Here is a 19,346-nt window from a genome sequence, read left to right as displayed (position 1 = left end):
AGACAATGATAAATCAGTTGATAGGAAGGTTTGCTTCTTACAATGATTTTGTTAACCATTCATTCATGTTTGTGAGACTCACAAATCAAAGATCAAGGACTTTTAAGTGTACAAGTGAAATACAGCTCCAATTCATTAATGATGATAGTTTTGTTTGCTACAATTTCTTATGGCATGCATTTCAACACGCAACCAAGGGGAAGTTTCCTAACTACATTATTTCCTACATATTTTTTTGTCTTATATTCACACAATTCCTGACACAAAAAGGGAGTGGGGTTGTGAGGAAATTGATCTATATTCAATCAAATCATGTGAGGTCGGGATACGAACTTAAAACCTGAATATATTATAACTGTACTTGATATTTATAAACCAAATCTTATGAGGAGATCCGAACTTAAAAAATCTAAATATCGCTGAATTAAGATTTAATTTCACTTAATTTTTCATTATCTCCTAACTATACTATTCAATGGTGTTTCCAATGCTTCCAGCAACTCTGCTATATGCTTTTTGGAAACAAATTTAACACATCCATATTCATATGATGCCAAGTGGACCTCCTACCAATAAAAAGGAGAAAAGATTTAAGTGGAGTTTGGTGGGTGACGCTTAGATCCACTTTTCATGTGTATGCATCACGCATGAGCCTTGGTAAAAGTGCTCTTCCATGCTTTCTTCTCCTTTCCTTTCAAAGCAAGGCACATCTCTTCCTCACTCATTCATTTCTCTCGCTATCACCAATTTCAGAAGAAGAAGCAGAAGAATATTAAAAACGGAGCACATGAAATGGTCCCTGTGGCTGAAACCACAAATTTTGTATTTTGGGTCAATCTTAAATTAGGTGCAGACCACAAAACGTGGACCAGCTCATGGGCTTGTGGTTTAGCCCAGTAAAAGCAAACAACCAATGCCTAGCCAAATCCAATTTTAGGCACATGCCCAGGCTCAATTTCAGACTGGGACAGTTCTTTTTTCTTATTATTATTATTTTTTTGTGCATGTGGATAAAACCTATATTATATTTTAATTTAATCTAAATTATGTGAAGGGGGATTTGAACTCGTGTGTAGACGTAGAGTGGGGAGCACATCCAGACTTTCTCCTTAAGCCATCCACACTTGTCGAGTTGCTTCTCCGCAATATTTTTAGCATTTAATCTTAAATTTATATTGATAATTGAAGCCATGTTAATTGCGAGGCAAGAGAGGGCTGTGGATTGTGGAGGAAGGTACATATTCCTCTGGTTGAAAAGACTTAAGGCACAAGATATTTTGGGGTTAAAAACAGAAAACCACACCCAAGTCAACGAAAATCCTTCAAAACTAATCTCCAATGATCTTATTGAGGTGAAGACAAGAAAGAATGAATCATGTGACTATTTAAATACCACATTAAACAAGAGATCAATGATTGAGTCTAGACATAAACTACACACAAGTGCAAGATATTAGATATATCTTATTGTGGGATTAGGTAAATGAGCCTAAAATAATTGAGCAAGCTAGGCTTATAATTGGTGCAAGAGTTTAGATGCTAATTAGATGCTAATTAGGGTGGTTTCTACTGTTGGTGTTTTTCTCACAAGTTAGCCAAAAGACACTTGATTTCCTCTTTTCTTTTTTTATAAGTTTTTTTCTGTCAGTCTGGTTGGTGAGAGCATCTAATAATTTTGACCTCCTCCATTAGAAATTAGTGAGCAATTTGGATATGCTAATTGTTGCTATGATGTATGTGTTTGGAGTGATAAAGTATTATTTTGAGCCACTTAATCTATTATTCTGAAAGAGCAATGTACTAGAGTTGGGTTTTCACACGTGGACAACCCACTCTGATACTATAAAGTAAATTGAGGTTCCATCCCAAAATCAATTGGCAATGGGAAGAATAGCCCAATTCCTTATAAGTCCTTATAAGGTTTTCTAACTTTTCAATTTGGAATTCTCTATCTTCACACAATGAATGTACTAGACCGATAATGTGAAAATGCGTTTGCACAATCCGAACAGAAGAAAAACCGCCCCGAAAATCAATTGCCAAGCTGTGCATACTGCTTTACACGTTTTGGATTGGAGCTACAAGCAGGAATCGAGTAAAATTGTGCTGTTAATCAATGATTGAGAGTTAGAGATACTGAAGAATATATATTGATGTGCCATTATTTAATCAAACCCTGAGCCTCTGAGGCCTGAATATATATTGTGGGCAGGGCAGCCATTCATGCAATGCAATGCACCAGATCCGATTCCCATAGGCATCAATCCATAGCCTTCTAAATCCAGCAGAGACTCCACGCAACAGAATTAAGACAAGCACTGCTGTCTGTCTCGCACTGATTCTCATGTTCACTATCTTATTAGTTGTCAATGCATTTTTGAGATTTTCTATTTAAACCCCATATTTTTCTTTGTTCATTTCAATACTTAAATAATTAAACTGTAAGTTTTATTATTGTATAAAAAGATAAAAAAAAATCATCCAACTTAATACTTATGAGACCCTTTATGAGAGTCTTACTATTTTCATCAATTTTATTAACTTTCTTGATCACGTAGGATAATTGGTACATTGTCTCACTTCCGTTTTCTTAATTTTCCTCCTCACACCAATCTTTTTCATCCTAGGCATATACAATATCTTCTTTCTTTTTTGGCTAAGCGCGTGCGTGATCTTTTTGATATTTTAAAATTAAATATCTCATTTACAGGTTCTTATTAATTATACTATGTCATATTTCTCACGTTTGAAGAATTCTCATAAAACCATGTACATAATTTATCGGCGCAATTGAGCACTGAGGGGATTATCAAAAGTAGGTTTGTACTACAATTATACTGTGTTTATCATTTGAAATCACAGAAGAAGAATGAGAAGAAAAAAAAATATGGAAGGGAAGAATCTAAATAAGGCGTTGTCTAAAATTGAAATCAGAATGAGGTTGATTGCAAGTGAAAAAGAAAACACAAGTCCAATCCTATGGCATTTTCAATGTTATAGAAAAAGTTGTAGATCAGTAGGTGATCACTTCTTCACAAGTCCTTATTTTAGAAATTCGATGGCCATGCATGTAGGTTCCACATTTCTCTTGATTCCTTTGCAGAATGATCCTTCCATTCTCATTAGTTAGTTATATATGCCTAGAAATTCTTGCCAAAACAAGATCATCTTCAATGGTTCTGAATCACTCCAGAACATAATTAGTTGGCTAGCCAAGATCACCATTAAATTTTACAAATATTTATTTCATACCAAATTGGTAAAATCTGAACTCTTTAATCTAAATTGTTGGAAGATTGTATTTCTAGGGGTCAGGCTGTTATGTCCCCCCGGTGTTCGTTTTGACACTATTCAATAAATTTTCCTCATACCGTCAAGGTTTCTCATAATCTTAAATTGAAGAGTTGAACTGTATTTTTTTAATTTTGAACCAGAATGCATTAGTGATATTAAATCTCATGAATTGCTATAAAATAAAATTAAATTAAATTAAAGCTCATTAATCATGACAGCTAAAAAATGTGCAAGAAAGAAAAAGCTTTGATCAGAAAGAGAGATTGAATTTCTAGCAACAGAAAGAACAAAAAAGAATGAAGAGGAAAAGAAAAAGGCTCTGTATTCAATACTAAGTACAACCTAAGTTAAACATCTACCCTTAAAAATTAAATTACTCTTTTAGTTTTTTCCTTTCTGGGTTTTTATTTTCAGCAAATGAAATTGTAAATTTGCCAAACTTCTTCCCACTTTGATTCTTATTCCCATAGTTCCAACACCGCCAGATCAATCTCAACCAGTGAGAGTTGGAAAGCAACTCTCAGACCTTTTAAGCCCCTTGCCATTGATCTTTGTTGGGCTAGTTGGAGTTGATCTCAAAACCCTTGGAGAATCCAAACTGCGCCTAAGAATCTGCCTCATGGCAGATATCAAGTGAACCGTTGGGTCTGGAGGGGGCCCTGACGCCTTAAACTTCTTGCAGAAGTTCATGTGGGTAGCCATGGCTTCTTCTGTGCTTATGAGCCTCTCAGACCTCACAATCTCATCTTTGATGGCCTCTGCACACAACCCACATATCCAATGGCCCTGATATCGTTCCCGAACATGTTGAATGTAGGCCGGGGTGCATTCCTCCGACAGGCCGCAGCAGTCACATTTAACAAACTCGATTTCGATTTGGGCAATGAGTTTTGTGGCTTGCGGTTGTTGGGTTTCTGCGGCTGGTGGCAGAACCATTGGGTCGCTGAGAATAGTTGCAGATAATGCCATTATAAACCCTGCAAACAATACAAACAATCCAAACAAGATTGCCAAAATCATGAGTTCTCTGACTGCAAATGGAATTGGTTGATGGCAAGAAGCAAAATCTTGTGTTCTTTTTTTATGCTGCTCTGTTTGGTGAGGAAAAACGGAAAGCTTAAGCGTCTACTTGGTTGTCACAAAAACAGAAAACTGAAATTATTTATGTTTCTTAATGTTGACAACGACAAAAGAAGCACATAAATTTGTGTTTGTGTGTGTGGGTTTTAGGTTGTACAGTTACACTTCCCGAAAGAAAACAGAATTATGGTTTGGATAAAAAAAGGGATGAGCTTCTTAGCAAAACCTAAAAAAAAACACAGAGGTGAGCTGGAAACCGCATTTGGAACAAGCTGTACTTCCAACCATGCTCTTCAATTAGCTTTGTTGGTTGTAAAAAATTATCAAAAGATAGAAAATATAAAAATTTTGGGTTCCGAAATAAATAAAAAACACCTCTTTTCTTTGGAAATCAATCCAATCAGACCCTTTACTTTTGTGAAACTCCACTCTCTTTCAAAAGTGAGAACAGGGCAGAAGCACAAAAACAAGTCAAGAGAATTACCAGTAGAAGAAGCAGATCAAAATTGAATCCCAACGTTTTTTTATTATAGCTTTTTCTCTCAACTTTCTGCTAATTTGGGTTTGTTTATGCGTATCCTTTATCGCTCTTTCTCCCAAGCTCCTTCTTCCACCTTCTCTTCCGCAGCAAAGAAAATGTCAGACATGAAAACCATTTCCAAGAAGTCTTCAAACCTCCAAACAAGCCCTTTTCTAGCTTTCTCAAACTTGCCAAAGCTAGCTCCTCCCTGATGATCAAGACTCAAACTTTGATCTCTTTTCTTCTTTTGTCTATGTTTTCTGCAAGAACCCAACTCTTGTTCTGAGCAAAGAAAGAGATTGCTTTTTGTTTCTCCTACACAAAATCTGCTATTAAATCATATGTGAATAGTTGAGAACTAGAGATGTAGAGAGAAAAACACAAACACTTTCTAGAGAGTAGAGAGAGAAGACCCAATGATTGAAGGCTTACGGGGCTGGACTACAAGCCTACAAAGTATAATCCACGTCAGCGACATTTGCTGTCCCGGAATTCTGACCGTTGATTATTGGATTGCCAGCTAAGCATTATCATGTTTTCAGACTATTCTTCTTTCCTTAGCCAATATGTGCTGTTTGAAAGCTTTTCTAATTTCTTTCCTGCTATTTCAAACCAATAAATGGCATCCACGTGTAAATTAAAAACGTGTAAGCTACAGGTGATGGTCTGCTTCCTTCCACAAGTCTTTTTTTTAAATTAATTTTTCCAGGTTTTCTGCTAGACTTCCAGAAGTCTTTCCAAATCAAATTACTGCAAAGCTTTCGTACTGTCCGCGTACAAAACACAGCCTAATTAGGTCTTCCAGGCTTACACTACTTTTGGTCATTTCAAATTTGAGCTAACAAACAATTTTGTTTTCAGACTGTCTGTTTATTCACTATGGGGAGATAAATGAGTAATTAGCATGTGAGGGGTGGGATGGGAAGTCAGAGATTAGTTTTAGATACCTAACTAATATATATTTTTAAAATAAAACTTAGAGAAGATGAAGAGTTAGAGTCGAACTCTGTTACGCTATCGGAATTATAAAGCCGTATGTATTTTCCTCACAGTAACAAGAAGAAGTACAAGTCTAGACTATAAGGTTTAGTGATTAATCCTATATCGAAATAAATCCTACGTGACAGTAAAATTGAAATCTATTAGATATTCATTCAAAAAGAAAAAATATTAAACTAGGGTATGATATATAGTGTATTGAAATGGAAACTTAGATTTTTATTTTTATTTTTTTATTTTGATGTGGTTGATGGCTGGCCTTTAGATCTAATGAAGTTAAAATAATATAGATAAAAAGCAAGATCATTGCAATTCCCTTTATATAATTTCTAATTAACAATTTATAGAAACAACATGAAAAAGAAAATACGATGTTAAATTGTATAACGATTGTTGATTGTTGATGCACAAATCTTATCGTGAGACTTATATCTATTTAGTATTGATTCATATAGGTTTATGATTTACAACCATCCATTTGCGCGTGAACTATCACGTGTCTAAATTGTAAGTGAATAAGAATTAAGAGGTGGGGCTTTTGAATATGATGTGCACAGTGATATGATCACTCCTTTAATTATTGGAGTTTCACATTTAACAGAAGTGCATCTTACGCAACCCCCTCTTTAGCCCCACTCCCTTAATTTTTGAAGCATGAGGGTATACCTATATTACCTGGTTGGCCCTTCTTCTTGATCAATTTGACAATCTGATTGTTTTGGTAATCAAAGACCAACCAATCGCCATCAAAATTACATCTAATTTTGCTTTCACAATAATGAATGGACCAAGCTCTGCCAAACCTCAAAATTTTTTAAAAGAGACTCGTGAAATTATTGCTGATATCGATCACGAAAGAGACCTTCTTCTTTTTTCTTTTTCTTTTTTTTTTCTTTTTTTTTCTTTTTCCCAAGTGATTATTATTATGACACCTTGCAAGAATAGATAGGCAACCCACCAAATGATCTGTTCCTATCACAAAAACAAGGACCTTATTTGTTGCTCCTCTTAATGCCTCATTTGAAGCACACAGAGGAACTGCATCTGCATGCATGTCCACAAGTATGCATGCATGCTTCACATGCTAGCATAGGACAATTTGGCATCAATATGCATTTATCCAAAGTAGGAAGTATATGTATCTTTGAATGCATATCTAAACGAATAAATAAACGCTTTGAATGATTGAAATACAATATAAAATAAAAAGAAATATTAGATTGGGCATCAACGTATGTGATGTCTAGCCAGCTGTCTGGGTTTTGTTGAATGGGCAACCAGAGCCAATTGGCTTGGCATCCATAATTGAAAGGAAATTCTGACATGGCATCTGAGTCATTACTTACGTGTTGCACACTAATCAGGTTGGTTAAATTATCCAAGTGGGCCATTAACATCATTTTAATTGCCCTTTTTTTCTTCTTTCTTTTTGATTTCTCATCATTTTACCATTCTAATTGTTTTTTTTGCATGAATTTTTTTATATTTATTTGAGTTCTATGATTGTCTAAAATATGTCAAAAGGGTGTCTTAGTCTTCACTGCTTGAAGATAATACTCTTGTGAATTTTCTTTTTCCTTTCTTCATCCTTTTGCTTTTCTTTTGCGAATAAAAAATTTGTTTTCGGATGATACTTGACCTTACCATAATCTTTGATTAAAAAGAAAAGCAAATGATATTAGTATTAGCCATAAGATGCTGAAATAGGAATGACACCTAGCCTATTGTTCTTTTGTTTGATTTAGAATTTCTGCTTTCAACAACTAAACAAATAAACTTGGCCATCCATCCTTTTACAAAATTAAAAGGAGGCATATGAGTTTTTTTTTTTATAGGTAAGTGACCTTTTTTTTCCGTCGTCGAAATCAAATTTCATTAATATAGCAAGCTGAAGTCGATTAAATCAGAACGAACTGAGAAAATAAACTCAAACAAACGCAACACATAATGCATACAGTATTTTGATATTCGTTTATAAATGCATGAAGGAGGCTAGAAAGTCAAAAGTATAATAGGAAGAAAAACTATGCATCAGTAAAATAAAAGAAATAAACTCCCATAATGTGGTTGCATTGCATCACCATCATCCCACAAAAAGTCATTGGCCTTTTAAGTTTTCTTTCGGCGTGTTTGTTTCATTTCATGGGGTAGAAGAAGACCTTTGTTTTGTTCCTTTGGCAAAGTGGCAAGTTGTGATCGATCTCGACAAAGAAATCACCAAAAGCATCATCACATATAAATTACATCCCTATTAATATAAAATAATAAAAACTCAAAGATTTATTGAGTTAATTAAAGTTCGGTCGACCATCACTTCCATATTTAACTGTTGTGTAGCAATAAATGAAGAAAAATATTTAGGCAAATATTAATGAATGAAGATCTTCAAACGATCGAATGATGTGAGCATAGACAGTGACTCATCATATATTAACAATCACACAAATTTCAATAGAGATACAAAATTCTCTACTACTCTTTTCTGTGTTGATGTCTAAAATATGAAAAATAGTTGCTTCATATATAAATCAAGTATTTGTGATAATTACTATGAGTTATGGTCAACAAGTTCAAAATCATGATTGTGTGTGTGTGTGTGTTTTTAATTAATGGAGAGCGGAAGATTCGAATTCAGGATCTATTTCAGTATTAGGAATATAAGTACCATAAGATCATGAACTAGTTCGTAAACCAAAATTGTTTTTTGAATTTGTAATCCTTAATTATAGAAAAATTTTGTTTAACATTGACTCTTATTTTCTTTTTATTTTTTAAAATTATTTGTATTTTCGAAACTTTGTTACATATTTGTGCCTTTCAAATGAAGTTATATTTTTATTTTTATTTTTATTTTCTTAATTGAGGTTTTGGGTTATTTATAGATAAATATAGATATATAAATATATAAATCAACGTTGGCTTGGTACAATGCATTAAATATAAACCTGTAAATATCGGCGAAAACAAACAAGCTAATTAATTGATTAATAAAATTTCTGGTGGAAGTCGGCATGATATTTGGACTTTTTCTCTTAAAGAGTTGGATTTGACGTGGAACACCAAATCCTCATTCAGCTTTTACAAGTGGATTTCCTTTCTGGGATTCTTGGTCTATGATTAATTTAAATTATTGTCCGATTAGTGCATCAATTATTCAATCCTGATGTGCAAATAAATAAATAAATAAATGTCAATCCTGATGTATTCGAATATTTGCAAAAACATTAACAAATAAATATTTACATTCCCATATTGCCTACTTCTAAAATCATAAAGAAGATGTTTCAACAACAAAATCAAGATGGTAAACCTCTGAGTGCGTTTCCCTGGCTGAAAATAAGTAGAGCCCAACAGGGCAACCACAAAGAGGACATGGTATATAATCCACAAGTTCAACAGAGAAATACTAAAAATTGCCTGCCAACTAATTAAAGGAAAAAAATGAACCAATTTACAGAAGACGAGGATTTTGGAAACTGTATACAGGTTTAAGTGATAAAGAGGCAGCCAAAAGAATGATTTTATCCCTAGACAGCGGCACGTTATCACCGTTCTTCCTACACTGCGGCAAAGAAATGAAAGATGGTTATCGTCTCTATGCAGCTCAGATTCAAAATCAATGGGGTCAAAATTCCAAGTCCGGTGCAATGCGTATACACAGTATAATTCCAATCTCCCTCTCCCTAAAACACTACATCTCCAGTTGACGCTATTTCTTCCTCAAGTTCTTTAATTAGTTTTTCAATCTGTCTTCTATAAACTGGCATGAAGTGATCACTAATCATGGTTTGTGACAACCTCAGTTTACTGTACAGAGATCTTGGAGTGAGGAAAATACCAACCCTAGTCTCTTCTGGCTGCTCATTACCCGATGCACTCGAGCTAGGGCTACCACTTTCACACTCGGGCCCACCATGGTGAAGCGTAACAATATGCATGATTTTCCCTGCTGGAAAAAATCTGTGCGCTTCCTTCATATCAGGGGCAGAGCTCTCTGGCTGACCATCACTTACCTCTGCAATTGCTGCTTCTTCCTCTTCCCTTATTTCATTTTCCACATTCCTTATTTCATTTGCCACATCAGTCTCCTCACTTTCTGTTCTATCATAAAGCTCATGCTCAAGGTGCTGCCACAGTTCAACTTCAGTCATGCGGTCTTCATGTCTATCATGGTCCATAAGCCTCTCACCTTCATTACCGACATCACCATCAGTGTCTGGACGCATTCCATCAGAATAAGAACAACCAACCTCTGAAGTCCATTCCATTCCTACAGATGAAGATACAGGAAGATCAATGGTTTCAATGCCAGTTGAGCTTGTCATTCTCTTTGGGGATGTAAGAAGAAGCTCAGAAGTCTCTTTGTTTCTGCCAGAGGATCCTGGAGAACTTCCCTCATCATTTGAGTTTGAATGAACAGCTGAGGCTCGGTGACGAGGGGCCATGCATGACCATGATGACAAATTAAGGGAAGGACGAGTCCATGCTGCTTGAGCCATGCTCTGGGCTCTTCTCATAACAACCTGTGAAATTAGAAAGTTTCACAACCAACCAAATGATTAGATAGAAGAGGAATATAGGTTTCAACCACCAAATAACAAGGTTGATGGCTTCTATAACAAGAATGTCACAAGACACGATAAAGACTAAACATAATATTCGATTTCTTACAAGAAGGTTCAGAAAGGAAAAGAAGATGGTGCGTAGCAAAATTACATTAGAAAGACAAAAGGCTACCTGTGTGCCATTGGAAACAGGGCGCAGAATTGCCCCTGCCCCAGCAACTTTTGCTTTAGCACTGGCAATGGACGGAAGCCGCGAACCCAAAGCTGAGGCAGAACGATAGACAGTGCTAAGGATTCTTGTCTGCTCGATCTGATTTCTCAAATCATTTAACCAAGCAGATGCTGTCACCTGTAAAAAGAAATAAATTGAATAAAAGAATATATTAGAAAGAAACACATATTAGAAGCATGACAGGAATATCAGCATCAGCAATGTTCCACAAGAACTATAGCAAGTATGCAAGCCTGTCAAGTACCAACAAGCCAGAGATCCAACTACTAGCACAGGATGGCTGTGTAGGAAAACTTATTGAAGCTAATAAGATTTCGTGTGAAAAATAATAATAACAAAAATAATAAATTGGGTATACTTGACAAATATAATATCTCCATGTATTATAAATGAGAAAAGAGCATGCTAGGAGTAAAAGGAATTCCTGCATGCATTTTTTTCAACTTCATGGTCGTAATCTGACTAAAATCACAAGTTAGAGCAAAAAATATTTAGAACCAAAAAAGTACAGTAAAAAAGCTTCTATCAGCAGCAACAATATAAGTTCAGTACTACACACTTTTTCCAAATCATTTATACGGAAAACATGGTAATTGCTCAAGAAGCACTCTCTCATCAAAATCAACATGATTTAATTAACCAGAGTTTAGAACATAACCTCAGCACGTAAATCATCCACCGATGCAGCAGAGAATGTGGGCACCAAGTCAGCTCCATTAATAACGGAAGTAATAAAATGACCACCTGATTCTGCCAATTCCCATGTCATGCAGGCAGCTGCAATGTATATCAAGTCATCACTAATAGAAATACTCAACCAAACAATTTACACCATGCTAAACAAAACAAACATCAGGATTCAGAACAAAATAATACAAGACAGAACTTAAGAAAGGAACTAGACTTGATGAGTAGCACTGAAATTAATATTAGGCCATGGCATGTAAGGAACACAAACCTGGAGCAAATGTCACACAGGTGGTTGTCGAAAGTTCTTTCTGCTCTCGCAATATATATGTTAGAAGTGCTGCTGTGCCTCCACCCAAAGAATGCCCTACAATCTGTCAGAAACCATTACTTTTGATAAATTTCTTAATCTTATGGACCATAATATTGTTGGAAGCCACCAAAGCGATTAAGAAGAGACAACGATAGTAAGTTCAATCAAGTTCCAAGAAAGAACAGTAGCTGGTCATATGGTATATATAATTTACGTAAAGAATGAAACAGTTCTTTTTTTTTTTTTTTTTTTTTTCCGGACGAAAAAGAATGATACAGTTAACAGTAGAAGACTCTGCTGAAAATAACTAATCAACCAATCAACAAATTCTCCACCGAGTTCTGCATCAGCAAGGCTGCTACAGGGACACAAATTACAGATGCCAAGAAAATATCTGATACTGAAAAGTTTAAGAACCAAGAAGACTCCTACAAAAGTATACTTTCTAGAAACTACTACATCACACAAAAGATATCTTGACACAAAGATAAGAAATATAAAGCACAGTATCGTATATGAAAACAAGAAATTGAGTAGTCAATTAATTTATCTTCATAAACTGTCTACTAATTTGAGTAGTAGCATAAAGAACATCCCATCAATACCATTACCTTAAGTTCATAACCAGGAGATTGGTCAAGTGCTTCTAGAAGGCAGGGTTTCGCAAGCTTAGCAATCCATCTAGCAGCCGCAACCATTCCACAATGCGCATAACCCAAAACTAAATTACTGACTCCTCCCTCATGTACAACACTGTGATGGAATGGTACAACAGCTCCCGTTGCAGCCGTCAGAGTGTCCTTAATACTATGGGTTCCACGAATCAGCAAGAGAAAACATTTTATATTATGATCAACAAGAATTGTAAAAGCAGGCTTCAAGATCTGCAGCGGAAAGTATATAGAGGATTTGATATTAATGGATAGATACGGCTCAACTATTTTCCAATACCGTTGACAGTAAAATCAAGCATAAAGGCACTGGCAAACAATCAGTACAACAGTAACACTATTTAAATTAACATCCTTACTCCTGCTTTGGGTTCCTGAAGAAGAACATTCTCTTCGGAATAGCCTGTCTCCTCTAAAAACAAAGGAAAAGGTTTCTTTGAAAAATGCCAACACAGTGTCAGCAAGTTTAAGAGGTATTTGAGTTCAGCAATGATTTGAGATCCTTTTAGCTGTTGACTGTCTATTCCACCAAATACACCATCAACATGCAAGTTTCCCTGCAAAGTACAGACAGTATAGTATCAAATATTATTCATCCAAACCAAAAAATTAAAATAAAATAAATTCACTCGCCTGGTATAAACATGAAAAACTAATTTAACAATTTGGAACAAACAATAAAATCTGTCATCTCCAGATTGGCAAACAACATTTGAACTCAAAAATGCCAGTTTCATTGTCATTGATCTCCTAAAGAAGAATGGAGTAATGATTTTTAAAGCTGCAAAATATAACGTCACATTTTTCACCGATTCTATTTCTAACTCTCAGTTAGAATGGAGCTTTTCATAAATCAACCACCTTTTTTTCCATCTCTAGATTGAGTATTATATTCAGAAAATAGATATATGTAAATGAGTTGCGCAAAAGCAATAACCATCTATAATCATGAAAAAGACCAACAAAGTAGTGCAGAACCCACAACGATAATCATGAAATCAACATAACCACTGAATTCAGCACATTAACAGAGAACCCCACAAGCAATAAACATGAAATCTAATCAAACACTGAATTCAGCACAGTAACGAAACGATGGCCATGAAAGCATTTTACCTGCCTCTTCAGAAGAAAGCTGATTCCAAATGCCAAATCCCCTATAGGCCACTTCCCCAAAGTCTCGGAGTAAGTAAACCTAAGAGTCTCTGACAAGGTCGAGATGGTCTCCAACCATGTAGCCGGGGCTTGAATTAACCTATGCGAAACCCGTTCAATTCCCAAAGGAGCCTGATTTGGCACACTATCACCCCCATTTTCGTCATCATCACCGCCAGTCGTGGGGGACTGTAACTTACGGTTCAATGTATAATACAACAAGGCAGCTGCACCGGCTGCGGTGGCCATAGTTGCAGTTGCCATTAGCTTACTATCCCTATAAATATTGAAATCCAAACAGCAATTAACAAATATATTATCAAGACTCGTGTTTTACTCAACCTTTCAAGCTAAAAACACCAAATAAATTAAAATTGCATTACTTTCTTGTGCTTTTGCACCTAATTTTCGCTTAATTACCCAAAGATCAAAGTTTTTCCTCAAGAAAAGTATACAGAAGCGGAAAAGAAAAACGTTAGAGACAAAATTGCACCGAACCTGATTAAATTGATAAATTGGGTTAACGGAAAACCCCTAAAAATCCGAAATTTGAGAGACATTTGGGAGAGCAGGAAGATTTGATGCTATAAGGAAGAGTAAGCGAAGGCGTACCTGAAGAGATCGATTTTGGCGTAAATTATTGGGAATTAATATCTCTTCGTCTGTAAGGCATCAAAAATATTATTCTCTGTGGCAAAGATAACGAGACCCCGCTTATTCTTCGGTTTTCCTTTTGTTTGTGAAAGACTCGAGAGAGCTTTTGCGCAGTTTTGAAGCAAAACGCCCAGGCAACGACGTAGTTTTGTAGGGGTTGGGGTGAGGGGGACACGTGGCGGGCAGGGAAAGAGGCTGAGTGGGAGAGATGTGGCAAGTAGAAACCGACCTCAACTGAGATGGTCCGCGCGAATGAATCAGATGATCAGGTGGAGATCTGCAGGCAGCCGCAGATCCGCACACGCTGGCTTCTACTTTTTCTCTCAAGTAGAAGAAAATGAATTTACCAAAAAGAATTTCTTTATTTTGCTAGAATATGATGATAAATTAATTCTAAAGTTTTCATGCTCACTTATTGAACATTGGATAGTGGGAGTAAAGGGCATGTAGCTTAAGTGGTTAAGCATATTTATTTTTGTATTTGATGTCCTATATTCGATTACTTCTTCTTTAATATCACTTGTATAAGTTTATAAATAAATAAATAAAATAATGGAAATATTTAACATCACTAGAAATTGAACGCGATTTTAAAATTCTAATGCAAATAATTACTCATCAGAATCAATTACCGTGGTCATTAGTTGTTCAAATAATTGTCTTTGGTTTTGTAATTTCTCTTTGGATATGTTACTTAGATTTGAATTTGACAGGTATGGTTATAAGATCCTTAGAGGATTTACTCTGTAATATTAATCTATGTTAAGAAATTATAAAATAGGGTGTTCTACTTCAACCACTAATGTCAAAATAAAATTCAGACTTCAAAACAATTTAGGAAAATTAACATAACAGTTATTTGTCTCTAAGGAATAATAACTCTTTATTAGTATTTTTTTTTTTTGGGACATGAAAAGAACACCCAATCTAATCTAATTTAAGTAATGGTGATTGATCTTTAATATGGATAAGGTGTGGATTCTGAGTGAAGTATGTTATAATTTTCCTTTTCTTTTCTTTCTTTTTTAGGACATTGGATAGTGTCCAAAAGTAGAGATCCTTCCCTCATATCAAGATCCAAAGAACACAGAAGAGACCAAAAGGAATTTTGAGGTTTCAAGTTTATCAACTCAACTACACCTTTCTGGAAAAGGATACAAATCATGAAAACATATGAAGTTGACAATCATTCAATAATTCAACAACAGCAACTTCAACTAACAAAAGTTACAGAAGGCACTTGCTAAAGGATTTAAGTTAACATATGACACTCCAAAAGGGAAAGAAAAATGTCCAGCATTTTATCAAATCCAAACATTGCCCCAGACAGTATCAGGTTTCCCAAGGACTCAGTCTCGCTCGCTTATAGCAGTCAAGTGCTCATCAATCTCGTCGGTCGACAACACTCTAAAGACAGGATTCTCCTTTACCACCACTCCAACCTAACAAATGATTATGGAAAATTAACATAAATTTTATCTGATGAAAGTCATTACTGCTGCAATTTGAGATATAAAAGCATAAAACATAGGATATGGAAAGCAACTGTGGAAAGCAATTTTGAGACATGGTAAAACTTACGTGGAAATCAGATACTGTCACATCATACAAGCAATAAAAAGTTTATGAACAATATGCCACAAACAATGCATTAAGGGTTCCCATCACAAAACAGTATAAAATTTCAAACACTAAAAGGGGGTTTCAAATACCTCAATTTCATTGGCCTTGAAATCCTCTTGCAGAACTGATTGCAGGGCAGAAATTGCAGTCTAACAATGAAAGATATGTGGGAGGTCAGAGAAGGAATCAAATGAGCGTATTAACATTCCTATTTTCAAAAGTCTAACATAATCATAATTCATTAACAGCCACTAAAATCTCCAGAAAGAAATTTAGTCTAAAAGTTAATTCACAAACGTGCAAAATATCTTATGCACCTGTTTAACAAATTGGGCCCTAATAACTCAAGATCACAGCTTTATATTAATCAAAGGATAAGAAATGTCTACCTGCACAGTCTCGTCATAGGTAAATAATGGATCATTCTTCATTTTCTTCTCCAAGAAATTGATTGCCTCTTGTTCTTTCAATCCAGCACTTGTGGCCTAAGATGCATAATAGTTGATCAGTGGGGACAAGCACCATACATTGATGCTCCAACAAAGATAGATATAGAACTATGGAAGAGTAGAGCTCATAGTGATGTCTCAAGATGAACACACTTTTCATTCTTTGTTGAAACGATCTACATATTGTAGTGGTGCAAGTTAACCTTAAGTGCTTTTATAACTGGAAAAACTCACTCTAAAGAGGGATGAAAGAAAACTGCAGGAGTGTCTGTTGATGAGTAAAATAATGGTTGATGCATAGATGAAAGTTGTAAACAAGTGTGGGAAGGTTTTTCAGTGATATTGTGCATTTTGAGTTCATAATAAGTTACACAAGCAGAAATATACCTTGTGACCAAAGTAATGGCCAGCTGGGTCACACTTATAGAGTTGAGGTCCGAACTCTTCATCAATACCCAAAACCATAGCAACTTTTGAAACAAACATAAATGGAAAGGATGAGTAAATATGCAAACACAAATAAATCAAGCAATAATTGTCGCATGATGTAGTTCTTCGCAAGAAGAAAAGGTTATTGACTAATGTAGAAAGGAGTAGAAACAAACCTACTCCAAGGGGTCTCATATAAGCATGTTGAGTATAGATTTGTGATTTGTCTGCAATCCTGTCATACAAATGATATTAAGGTGAACAAAAAACCATTTGAGCCGTTTAAATTGGGCAAACCAAATCAACTTGAGTGGTTCAGTTCGTTTTACACCAAAAAATATGATCTTATATTGAATCAAACCAAATCACAATTGTTTGATTTAATTCGGTTCAATCTATGTCAAAGAATACAACATGAATTTCTATTTGACATGTACTAGCGGAACTACAATTGATTGTTTAATCAAATGACTGAATCAAATCAGTTACTAAATAGGTTGGTTTGATTTGATTATACTTCTAGTATAAGGATAAAGTGTATAATTCGAACCGTAATATTACACAAATTTAGTATGCTCTTTAGATCTAAATTGAATCAAATCAGACCGAATCCTAATACAGTTATTAAATTGACAAAATTAAAATTTAGTGGGGTCTGCTATTTCCACCATGTGTCCTATTTTCACACCCACCTTATCTTCAAAAAATTTAAGTCAAATTTACCCCTCTGTAAAATGACTTCTCAGGAGGGGGTGGAAACAAGCCCATTCATTTTTGTTTTGCTCTCTTGAAAGATAAAAGAAATTGTCTTCAGTTCCCACAGAGAGAGAGAGAGAGAGAGAGAGAGAGGAGTCATTTAAAATTATCACTACACAAGTCCAAGATTCCATGTCATCCCATTAAGGAGTCCATCATTCTACATATCCAAATAAGGGGAAGGGGTGAAAAATCTTTTTGAACAGTTAAAATCAGCAATTGCACTGGCCCAAAATAAAAAAGCCTCAACAAGCGCACAACATAAATGGGATGCAATTAAACACTGTTAACTTCAAATATAATACATCATAGGAGTACTCTAAAACTGCAAGCTAAAAGTTCAGTTGTATTATAGAGTAACATAATATGGTATAAACAGTTAAAGTAATTACCATCTAGCCAGTACGTCTACCGGCATCTCGTATCCATATTTGAATCGAAACTCAGCTGCTTCATTCCTTGCTTGCTGAACTAGGGTCCTTGCATCAGCTAGAAAATTACATGCCAAAAGAATGAACCAATGTGAGCTTTTGAACAACAAAAGCACATAAGTATCTAAATTTGTATTACGAACTGTTTGAGTTAGCGCTTCCAATAAGCTTCCAGAAGAAGCAAAAAAGAAACCTGTCATGCCAGTAGCCAGCAACCCTAGGAACTTTGTGATGGGGAAAAGATGTGTGACACTTGTCTGATCCAAAAGCTTGTCCTGCATTAATTTCACAATTTATTTATAACCTGCACAAATTCCATCCATACTAAAGTAAAGACTCAGTTAAATCAACCAATACTACTCACCGGGACTTTCTTCTGAGTCACAACACATACGGAATCCTTTCCCCGGACACCAATTGAGGTGATCCCAGCAGCCTTAACAGCCTTAAATGCATACTCTATCAATCATTAAAAAAAAAAAAAAAAAAGCGAAGTCAGAACAGAAGAGCCCTTATGTGCTACTCAACATTAACACAAAAACATATTCTATTCTTTCCCCCATTCCAACCTGAAATTCTTTTCTTCTTTTTTTAAACATTTTGTTTTGGTAATATGAAAAATGATATTTAAATTTGTAATTTCTGCTATTTCCCTCAGATTTCTCGGCATCCAAACAAGGGATCAAGTTCAACCATTGAAACTAAGTGGGCTTTCAGCCCATGAGCCGAGAAACCATAAATCTGGATAAATTGAGCAACTTAATTTTACTGATATGTAAATTGAGCTAGCTAGTATTACACACCAAAGTGAAACTAATACAAACAAATTAAACATTCGATTTTCTCCTTTTTCCTTTCAACTTGTATTAGACAGAATGAGAATCATAATCGTGATTTTTCCCCTCTTCTCCTCAGATTTCATCATTAAAACAAAACAAACAAACAAAAATTGAAAAGGGCTTTAATCTCATTGACCCATAAAACCCTAAAATGCCCAAAACCCACAAATCAGCTCTCTTTGAGGCGCTGTTCGAGATTGAGACTGGAGAAACATCAATGGAGGTATTGGGATATTGTCACTTACCGACTTGAAATAGACGGCCTTCCGGCGAGAAAATCGTGATGTGACGATCATATCCGCCTCCACTTCCACGACTCATGTTTGAAATGCTTCGATTTCTGAGCTTCTGTCTCTTCTTCTCTGCTTAGGGCTTTCTGGGTCTTCCTTCTACCTTTGTGTATATCAGAATCAGACTATAGTGGGCTACTGCGATGGATTTATTAGAAGAGGAAAAACGAAAGCTTTTTTCCCAAGCTAGCGGAAAGCTAAAAATCTGATTCTCTAATACGACGTCGTTGGATTTGGCGGGTCAAGGTGGGCTGGGCCTCGGGTTTGATTTATGGATCTCAAGGTGGGCTGGGCCAATGGTTTGGCCCACGTTTAAAATCATGGCAAATCATAAAATGTAGTTTCATCTCACGAATCTC

The 19,346-nt window shown here is 35.5% G+C and overlaps 3 protein-coding genes across 3 annotated transcripts; all 3 read right to left on the bottom strand.

Moving 5' to 3' along the window:
• Positions 3,540-5,304, bottom strand: LOC18784334. Its single transcript, XM_007215034.2, has 2 exons — positions 4,859-5,304; positions 3,540-4,271 (listed from the first exon to the last, which is right to left on the bottom strand). The coding sequence occupies exon 2, from the start codon at positions 4,261-4,263 to the stop codon at positions 3,787-3,789; it is 477 nt and encodes a 158-aa protein (XP_007215096.1). The 5' UTR covers positions 4,264-4,271; positions 4,859-5,304; the 3' UTR covers positions 3,540-3,786.
• Positions 9,074-14,500, bottom strand: LOC18782532. The gene is made up of 8 exons (XM_007217639.2): positions 14,129-14,500; positions 13,478-13,793; positions 12,721-12,918; positions 12,302-12,574; positions 11,649-11,751; positions 11,349-11,467; positions 10,631-10,807; positions 9,074-10,416 (listed from the first exon to the last, which is right to left on the bottom strand). The coding sequence occupies exons 2-8, from the start codon at positions 13,778-13,780 to the stop codon at positions 9,577-9,579; spliced, it is 2,013 nt and encodes a 670-aa protein (XP_007217701.1). The 5' UTR covers positions 13,781-13,793; positions 14,129-14,500; the 3' UTR covers positions 9,074-9,576.
• On the bottom strand, positions 15,264-19,309 carry LOC18784134 (proteasome subunit alpha type-6). Its single transcript, XM_007215810.2, has 9 exons — positions 18,943-19,309; positions 18,223-18,317; positions 18,052-18,133; positions 17,820-17,916; positions 16,848-16,906; positions 16,630-16,712; positions 16,183-16,278; positions 15,883-15,942; positions 15,264-15,612 (listed from the first exon to the last, which is right to left on the bottom strand). The coding sequence occupies exons 1-9, from the start codon at positions 19,016-19,018 to the stop codon at positions 15,520-15,522; spliced, it is 741 nt and encodes a 246-aa protein (XP_007215872.1). The 5' UTR covers positions 19,019-19,309; the 3' UTR covers positions 15,264-15,519.

Source organism: Prunus persica, chromosome G3, assembly GCF_000346465.2.
Source record: "Prunus persica cultivar Lovell chromosome G3, Prunus_persica_NCBIv2, whole genome shotgun sequence".
NCBI lineage: Eukaryota > Viridiplantae > Streptophyta > Magnoliopsida > Rosales > Rosaceae > Prunus > Prunus persica.
This window is presented reverse-complemented; position numbering and strand designations above follow the sequence as displayed.

What these genes read in the sequence shown, in the direction of transcription:
- LOC18782532 (XM_007217639.2), bottom strand. Translation starts at nt 13,780, where the DNA reads ATGGCAACTGCAACTATGGCCACCGCAGCCGGTGCAGCTGCCTTGTTG. An exon ending in GCTTTCTTCTGAAGAGGCAG is followed by an intron (nt 12,919 to 13,477) that starts GTAAAATGCTTT and finishes TGTACTTTGCAG; the next exon opens with GGAAACTTGCATGTTGATGG. An exon ending in CTGTTTCCAATGGCACACAG is followed by an intron (nt 10,417 to 10,630) that starts GTAGCCTTTTGT and finishes CTAATTTCACAG; the next exon opens with GTTGTTATGAGAAGAGCCCA.
- LOC18784134 (XM_007215810.2), bottom strand. Translation starts at nt 19,018, where the DNA reads ATGAGTCGTGGAAGTGGAGGCGGATATGATCGTCACATCACGATTTTC. An exon ending in TGACTCAGAAGAAAGTCCCG is followed by an intron (nt 18,134 to 18,222) that starts GTGAGTAGTATT and finishes AAATTAATGCAG; the next exon opens with GACAAGCTTTTGGATCAGAC. An exon ending in CCTATGACGAGACTGTGCAG is followed by an intron (nt 15,943 to 16,182) that starts GTAGACATTTCT and finishes TTTCATTGTTAG; the next exon opens with ACTGCAATTTCTGCCCTGCA.
- LOC18784334 (XM_007215034.2), bottom strand. Translation starts at nt 4,263, where the DNA reads ATGGCATTATCTGCAACTATTCTCAGCGACCCAATGGTTCTGCCACCA.